The sequence below is a fragment of the Vigna radiata genome, chromosome 11 (genome assembly GCF_000741045.1).
Source record: "Vigna radiata var. radiata cultivar VC1973A chromosome 11, Vradiata_ver6, whole genome shotgun sequence".
Taxonomy (NCBI): domain Eukaryota; kingdom Viridiplantae; phylum Streptophyta; class Magnoliopsida; order Fabales; family Fabaceae; genus Vigna; species Vigna radiata.
Genome location: NC_028361.1, coordinates 12,029,310 through 12,038,803, shown reverse-complemented (window position 1 = coordinate 12,038,803; position 9,494 = coordinate 12,029,310). Strand labels below are relative to the sequence as shown.

Below are 9,494 nucleotides of genomic sequence, written 5' to 3'. Positions count from 1 at the left end.
TTTATTTTTATTTTAAATTACTAAAATATTTTTAATTTATTTAATATTTATTTTTTAATGTATAAAGTTATAAATCCTTTATTGACTGCATTAATATATATAAAATTCCGTATCTACAAAGTATAAAATAAAATATGAGTAAGTGTTGGTACTTCAAAATAAAAGTAGATTGATAATTTTAGTACTGTATGATAATGATACTTTGACACCAAAATTCTAACAAATTTTTAACATCAGACACGTGTTATAAGTCAATTGATCCGTATGTTTAATGTTTAAAAAAATTGAAGCACACGAACCAATTGGCTTATAACACGTATCCGGTGTCAAAAATTTGTTAGAATTTGGGTGCTAGTATCTTTATCCAATATTAAATGTGGGGTAGTGTGGGTTTTGTTGTCTTAATATTGTCCCCCACCCAACATACACATCACCTCTATCTTTCTCATTCTCTCACTAAACTTCTTCAGAACAATCTAGAGCAATGATTTCTCCTTCCTCCTTTGCCTTTTCTATTTCATTATCACTGCTTAGGTTTTACTCGTTAATGCTTCTCATTCACATTTACCAACATAAACATTACTTAATCAATGGTCACATGCTTCTGTTTGGTTTCAAAACATGTGAGAATCTGGGAACGTGTTCGTCGTATCTCATTCAAGAAATTTAAGGACAAAAAATGAAATAAAATATCACAACATTAATAATATTAAACACTTATTAAATAAAATAATTATGACCACGCTCTCCTGATGATAATAATTCAATTTATGATTTATAATTGTTTAAAATTAAAATTTATATATATATTTAGATTAAATTAAAGCACAAAATTATAATTGTAAGCTGAATTTTAATATTGAAGGGAGTTGTATAAGAACAAAGATTACATTAAATATAAGTTTAGGAAGAAGAAATGTAGGACTTCAAGCTTGTTGTCTGCTTGAGATGCTTTTAAGAACATTCTCATGGGAGGATGGTGTGTATTCACCATCACAAGAAAATTTGTTGCACAAATTGCCAGCACTTAGCAATTTCATGGTGTGGAAAACAACAACAAAAACTTTGAAAATTTGACTTCTCATGAATTTGGGAAAACTATATTTATATACCAAGTACACAAGCCAAGAGATGAAAACCCAATGCTAATTTTTTTTATGTCCTTTCGTTTTAAAAACTCATTTTAATTTATATTAAATATATCATAATTTTTTTTCTTAATTATACTATCGATATAAGTATTCAACTTTGATATTTAGTTGTTGTGGGAAAATCTTATTGACTGATTTTAATAAAATATTCTTTTTCATTCACATAAGTTAAACGATTATTTTAATAATTAAAATATTCGTTATTTTTTATTGTTATCACAGTTTGGTGCTTTTTCAACCTTCGAGAACTAGTTTCATCATAAAGGTTTTTTTTATATCTCTGAATTGAGAGTTGAATGATGTATAAAGATGAGATAAAAAATACAGTGTTAACGAGATATTACAATGCATTCCATTTTGGTTTTATATTTAGTTGGGCCAGTAGCAGAATTGGGCTTCTAAGAGCGGAATTTGGGCCGAAGCAAATTAGGGACAAGAAACTTCATAAATTCTCTCTTGCACCTCCCTTTATGATTTCTTTTTTATTTTTAACATACATTTCTTTTTTCTGCCCCATTTTAACAAATAAGACTTTTTATGAGCTGGTTAATATAATTCCAATCGCAATCGAAAGAGAAACTGCACTGTATGCTGGAGACTTTGCAAATATTTCCATCCAGCAAACTAACCACAATAGTTACTAGTTTATTTGCTAAAAAAAGGTTTATTTTCTAAATAAAATGAATTTGGTAACTAAACAAAATTGGGAATATTAAGACAATCGTGCAATTATTACTTTAATTTTTCAATTCAATAAAGTTTACAAAGCAAATGAATTAAAAAAACAGAATCAGATAATTTTTTTTATATATTATTGCAATAATAACTACGATAGGAAATATTTTTACATTATAAACATATTATAATTATAAACCATTAAATAAATTTGTAAATATATTAATATAATTTAAATCATGATATTAATTTCTAATAAAATCATAACGGGTAGTGTAACATCCCAATAAATATATAGATGGAAAACTATAATTTATTCTAAGAGTTAACATAAATAATTATAAACAACAGTTGAGGATAAGGCGAAAGAAGATGAAGGAACATGAAATTTCACTAAGACTTAAAACTGTACAAGAGCATAATATACACATGAAGACCGAACGTTTGATACAAAACATAAACCGAACGGTTTTACAAAAGATTATATATCGAACGACGTAACAAAATACTAATTAGGCCGAACGGTGTTAAAGGTAAGTAAAGTTATTTACAATCTATTGACTGATGGTCCTATACTATCTTCAGGCTGAACGGTCTGCAAGGCTTCCTCCAAAGAATCTTCAAAGTCGCCCTCTGCTCACATCCAATGGATGATCATTGCAATGAAGAGAACAACCGAACGATTATGACCGAACGGTAACATAGGCATGACAGAAAATAAGGGTAAGCTTATGTAAATTTAATTAATCATTTTCAACATACATTAAAACATAACCAAATCATATAACCATCATGCAAGTACAACAATGAAAGACCGAACGGTAAACAACATCATAAATTATCACTACTGACATTATCTGGACGGTATGAACTATGTAGTTACGACGTTTGTGCACCCGGGTGGACCTGGTTGGGATACACTCAATAGACCACCACCCGAGGTTAGTCCAGTGGAGCTACCTCGGTATAAAAATACCTTGAGGCTAAAGGACCTCCTGCCATTCCCACGCATGAGTTACCCTTCTCTACTTGAGTAGGCGTAATCACGGAATATCAGGATAAGCGACAACTTAACTTAGCCATGTTCATACTTTACCAAATCAATTTTCAACAAAAAGATATTCCTCCTTGGAATTCTCTTAAAAGGATTCATAATATAATTCATCTTTCTCATTTCATATGATTAAATTTTCATTGTGTAACACACAGACTCATTCTGAATAAATTCGTTAATATATAACAAGGGTCTGAAGGAAAATAACTGAACGGTCAAATACCAAGAAGAAAACCGAACGTAGAAATACACTTTAGGAAGTGATCGAACGGTCAAACACTGAAGGAAATCGATTACTATTTAAGATCAAGAAATGTAGATAATTCGTGAGAATGAACGAACGGTCAACAACATGATTAACTTTTTAGGGAAAACCGAATACTCATTTCAACTCTGACCAAATGCTTTTATGATCAAAAGGAGTTCTCTTCAATAAAATGAGTGCCAGTACAAGACCGAACACTCTTTGAAAAATCAAGTGTTAGTATAAGACCAAGCACTCTTCAAAGGAACTAATATTAATGTAAGACCGAGAACTTAAATAATTGGAATGCTAGTATATGACCAAGCACTCTCAAGACCTAACACTCAACAATAAATATTAAGAGTGTAAGACCGAACGCTTAAATGACCAAATGATAGTTTAAAACCGAATACTTCAATGACCGAATGTTCAGTATAAGACCGAACGTTCTTAAATAGGTGATTTGTTTTGAAAGACTTAACTAAGCAAGGTATTAACGTTCCAATACAAGTGTCATAAAACCGGTCAGTCATCAACTGATTCCTACAGAGGGAATTCAATCAAGACCGATCCTTTTGGGAAACCGAACGGTCCTAATGACCCTTGGTTACAGTTTCAGTATTTCACTAAGTTTAACAGATTTATACTAAGTCCATACCCAACATCAAACATGTTATACAACAACATACAATATTTCAACATACCATTAAAATCATCAAACATATACTCAATAAAAACATGCATCAATTCATATGAAACATTCTTAATTAAATTTATAAGCTTCCCTTACCTTATAAATCCCGCTAACTTCTAAGCAACTACTCCTATGGCTTTCAAGAATTCCAAAGTTGTCCGACTGAAATTCTGATCGGTACAAATGAAAGAGCTTGACACTGGGAATAACTAATCTGAAAGGAGTTTAGTGATCGAAGGAGAAGAAGTGGTCATAATTCTAGAGAGAATGTTGAAGGTTTTTAGAGAGAAGGAGGAGAAAATGAGGTTTCTGGAGGTTGAAGACGAAGGGTTTGCATGCAGAAAGTGGTACCATTTTTCAAAATTTCACTTTAAATATGGCCACCAAACAGGACGTTCGGTCCACTCCCTACCTGCCACCTCTTTTCCACTTTCTGGAAGCTCTCATTCCCTCTGCTGCCACACGGTTCCCAAAGGATGAAAAATTTAATGTTGCTGGCAGTTTGTCTTCCACTTAAATAAAAAATTAGAAAGACGCGACATGTGTATTTCACTCAAGAAGGTTATTTAATGGGATGTATCATGTAGCAAACTAAAAAAATAAAGTATATTTTAAATCTCACTATTTCGATTTTAGATAGTGAAGATATTGAATTTTTATTTAAAAAACATGTTAACAAATCCTATTTGTTTTTTTCATGTTTAAATAATTAAAAAAAAAAAATAGAGACGAATATGTGGTCCATAATTATAGGTGTCCAACTGCATATATCTTTATATGGTCCAGACATGAAAGTTGTTAGTCTTCTTTACGACTTTGGTATTTAAAAAAAAAAATACCAAAATCGTGAGACACAAGCACGTCTTCATTTGAAATAATAAGTAGCTTTTAAAATTACAGTTGAATGTTTAATTATTTATCGTGAAATTAATAATGATTAAATTTTATTATATAAATGAGAATTTTAATTATTAAATACATTTAAGACTTTATGTCATAATATTAAATTTTAATAACATAATTATAGCAACTTATTACATATTTGAAAAATAATCCTATTAAGAAATTAAAAAAAAATAGAAATCTGAATTTGTAAAAGTTCTAAAGAAAGCACAGCAACCACCACTTAAAATTCTATTTATATTTAATACTTCTTTGTTCATTTATAATAAAAAGTTATAACTAAACATTACTATGAAATAATTGTCAAGTATTTGAAGATTGGATAAAGATATTTGAACATCTATAAAAAAAAATACAAAACAACCCTTTGACACAATTTAATATATTAATATTTAATTATATTACTTTACTTTTAACTGCAAATACATATATATATATATATATATATATATATATATATATATATATATATATATATTATGAAATTAGTTATCAAATAAGTATTGTTTTTTTTGTTGTTGTGGAAAGTGTAAAAAATTTACAATATCAGTTTAGTTTCCTCCTTATCGATCAGCAACTGAAACCAAAATTTTGTGTATATTTACATGTGGCAAAGTATCTACCACAAAAAGAAAGGAAATTATAGACTTTGCGTTGTAAGAAAAAGCCACGTGTTTGAAAAAAACAAAGTGTTGGATATTGACATTGCAGAGGTTCCAGGTTTATAGCACAGTCTTTGAAAATTAAAATTTGAACAAATTGTGGTATTTATACTGAGACAACAATTGTGTACACTATAGTGATTGTGATATTCTATTGACTATGGCCTCTGATACATATCACACAATCCTACAAAATACAGAATGGTGGCATAAAACTGAGGTGAAAAGCTGGGAAAATATTTACATTTACAAAGGTGAATATGTCTCTTTTAGTTGAATGAAGGAGAGTATAGAATTATGTGCTAATGGCTGATTTCATTCGGCATTGTTGGAGGCTTCTTCCTAAAGACGTGTTTCCTACACCGTTCGAAAATACTGTCATAGATTAAGTCAAACTGCACTCCTGCTCTCTCCCGATTGATAATGAATAGTATGTGATCACCCTTCACATATGTGTAGTACCTGTTCCATCAAAATACCATAAATTCATCAATAATACACAACAAAAACTTTTCATTTCGAAAGCATTTATTCAACAGGTTATTTGCAACCAGAAAAAAAAGAAATCCCTATCAAAGATGTTCTTAATGCAGCTTATAAAAAGAGGTCACTGCACTATACTGATGATATCTCTGATGCAATTTAGTAGACCATATAATGGTTGTAGATATAAGGAAATAATGCAAAGCTAAGCCTAAGGCTACAGGATTGAGTATGTTATGAATTATTATTGGAAAAAAGTATATAGGGTGCTAGTTTTACGGACCAGATGCCAGGTTGTAAAGGTTTGCAGTCTGATTCCTTCTCAACCAAGCAGTTGGGGTGTTCAATTGGTAGGCGAGGATGAGTCATGGATATTGTGTTTAGTGCTCCATCATTGTCTTGCCAGTCCTCATCCCTGCATCAGAAAAAGTAACATTTTGTTGATTGATTCATCAAGCTTAACCCAAGTTGCAAATTAGTACTGTAATAGTATATATATATATATATATATATATATATATATATATATATATATATATATATATATTGTCTTTAAAAACCAACCTGTATCCCTTGTAAGGGGGAGGAACATCTGGAGGAAAACACCACTGGCTCATCTGCAGAACTCTTAGGAACAGCATGGGGTGAATTCCAAGTATGCTTGAAGGAACTGTAACGCCCATGATCTTCGTTGTGCGCTTGGTAGCATAGCTGAAGTAGTATGTGTTAGGAAACGTTTGTAGGTGGTAATTGAGTTTTATAGAGCCTTGAATTGTAAGATCAGGGAGGATCCAATCTCCTGAAGCAAATGGACCCGCATTCCCCAATAGACAATCGACAAGACCCCATAGACCCATCTTTCTCCATGACATGTTAAAGTGATCAAACCCAAAATTGTAGTAGTTCTTCAGCCAGGCAATGTCAAACCAATCATATATAATCACTCCAATGCGGCAAAGCTGTAGCAGGCAAATAGGTTTCAATGTTTTCCCATCTTCCGGCCTGAAACAATCTCAAATTATACCCTAGCTTAGCATTTAGTTTGCCCATTGTAGCCATCACTAATAATTAACAAGATATTGATTCTAATTATCATGCTTTTTCCTGGAGACAGCTCATGAAATTCAGTTAAAGCAAGAATGTAGATAATCTGCTTAAAAGAGCTGTTACATGCATCTTCCTTGTTGTTTATCTGTTTTTCATTCATTTCTTATAGGAATTAATACTGCATGCTCTCTCAACAACCCCCCCATTTGAAGGCAATAAAATTAAATAAAGACAGCTAATAGAAATCAACTTTAATTATAAGGAAAAGCTGACAAGAACTCACTGCATGCCATCTGTGTATGTTCTTGTAGTCCCATTAAATGCTCCAGATAAGGAGGTGATACTTAATACCCAGTTCTCTGAACTGTTTTCATACCCCTTGAATGTCTGAAGACAGTATGAACATCAAACAATAAAAAATACGAAAAAAAAAAAAATTAAATGAATAAATAAAACCCTTTAGAGAAAGAAGGAAAGATGAAAAAAGCACGGGAAACCATTAGCACCAACCTTGTCAGCAAGCATTTGTTGCAAGACACGAACAACTTGTGCACCTGCTGAGTGTCCAACAAAATGAATAGGGTGATCCTCGTCCCATTCAGGGTAATGCCCTGCATGCCATTAACAGCAACGAAACACATTTTCTTCATAAAACATCACAAATTACAAAAACTAGAACAACAGCAACACCAAACAGAACATCAAGATCTTCAAACCTTGTTCATAGATTCTTCCAAATTGCGAGTGTCCACAGGCCGTGCTATGCTCCTCACCGTAATCAACTTGCCCGCCTTTTAAATAATAGAACAATTCTCGAGCCCTGAGGCCAAAGAAAAACAAGGGAACCCTTTTCAGAAATGTTGCAAAACAGAACAAGCGTAGAACAGGTACACAAGACAAACGTTGAATCGGAAAAACCCCAAAACGAAGCAGTTACGCCTGAATAACCCACCTGTCATAGATACTGGTGAGAGAGCCCAAATCAGGGACAAGAACTCTATCATCTTTCTTCTCCGCCCCACCAAAGTACGACAAAGCTCCCAATCTCTGTGAAAAAGAACCGTGTCAAAGAGAAACAGAATAATAGCATGAAAAGGGTAAAACTTGAGAGGAAAAGAAGGGAATAAAAGCAATGGGGCATACCCCTTTGCCAAATCCAAAAATCCCATGAACCAACACAATAGGAGGAAGATCATCAGCATTGGCCTTGGAAGTTCCATGTTTGACCTCAACATCCTCGACGTTAGGCTTGCGAAAATATTCATTGAGAGCCTGTGACAGGTCCCCAGCAACAGCGGTGCTAAATATGTAAAACCCATAAAGCAAATGAACCAAGGAACTGACAAACAGCTCCAGCAATTGCAGATAAGAAATCCATAACCGCATCATTTTCTTCCTCAGAAACAACAACCACAAAGAGCCTTCTCAAAAAGAAAAACCGCAAAGGAAGGCTCTTTGCAGGGTTAAAATCAAAAACCGTTTCAATTTCAACCCCTGATATTGCTGACAGAGACCCTCCTTTTTACATTAAAAATCATCAATTTCCCTTCCACGCCCAAACAATTCAAAAGCTATATTATTGCGGCAATTGGAAAATCCACCAAGACCCAACCTCTCTTCTTATATTGTATATATAGCAAACAAATACGCGCTCTTGGCTTCTTCAGACTTTGAACCTCGTCTCTTCCCACATTTTCCTCATTTTCTACCTCACATTTCTCATTTCTCTTTTTCCTTTTTCCTATTTTCTATTCCTCCACGTGGCTCGGAAAACCTAAACAAAATAAACAAATTCTTTCCTATCAAAATATAAAAATGCTTGATTGGGGATGTGCCCCTTGTCTGCAACCTGCTCTCAGCCTCATCCTCAATTAAATTCAACTAAAATCTATATCCAAACTTTACTAAATTTTCGCCCACAAATTATGGGGAATGAAAAAAAAATGTTTGTTGGGTCAATTTCACAGATTGTGATCGTGTAGTTTTACTGGCAAATTTATGGTTTTTAGGATAATTTTTTATCCAAACTTTATAAATTGAAAATTGTATTTAATTATTTTCTTTATTATAATAATGATGGAGAGATATAGTAAATACATTATTAATAATTGTTGTTTGGAGTTGCAGTATGTGCTGTAAGGAGCTGGAAGGTTCTTGATTCGCCTTATCCATAGAATTTGAAATTGGACGCCAACAACCCCAAAGTACAAGAAAATCGACTTATCATAATAAGCATTTGTTGGTATTTTGTTGGGCGATCTACCCAACGCGCTTTTTCGGAGATTGTGGATTGACCCATGTTGGTAGAACGTGGAGTTTTACAAGGGATTGGACTTCGTGATCTTGTACTAATTTTCTTTTAGTTAATTTCTTTGGCTAAGAATCATAAAATAAAATGTGGTCTTTTTATTAAATTAGTATTTATTTTTAAATTTAATAAATAAATAACTTTTTAAAAAATATGAATTTACATAAATTGTGTGAACAAGTTGTCAAACTAAAAAGATAAAGTCATGGCCCAACAATATGAAAAACTGATGTGATCCAATCACAAATTTCATTAACTTAATAAGATTTGTTT

At 32.4% G+C, this 9,494-nt stretch overlaps 1 protein-coding gene across 1 annotated transcript; it reads right to left on the bottom strand.

The window, feature by feature from the left end:
- Window positions 1-5,456: 5,456 nt before the first annotated feature.
- LOC106776297 (lipase) lies at window positions 5,457-8,765 on the bottom strand. The gene is made up of 8 exons (XM_014663702.2): window positions 8,057-8,765; window positions 7,866-7,960; window positions 7,630-7,733; window positions 7,424-7,524; window positions 7,197-7,300; window positions 6,431-6,868; window positions 6,150-6,281; window positions 5,457-5,845 (listed from the first exon to the last, which is right to left on the bottom strand). The coding sequence occupies exons 1-8, from the start codon at window positions 8,300-8,302 to the stop codon at window positions 5,686-5,688; spliced, it is 1,380 nt and encodes a 459-aa protein (XP_014519188.1). The 5' UTR covers window positions 8,303-8,765; the 3' UTR covers window positions 5,457-5,685.
- Window positions 8,766-9,494: the final 729 nt, after the last annotated feature.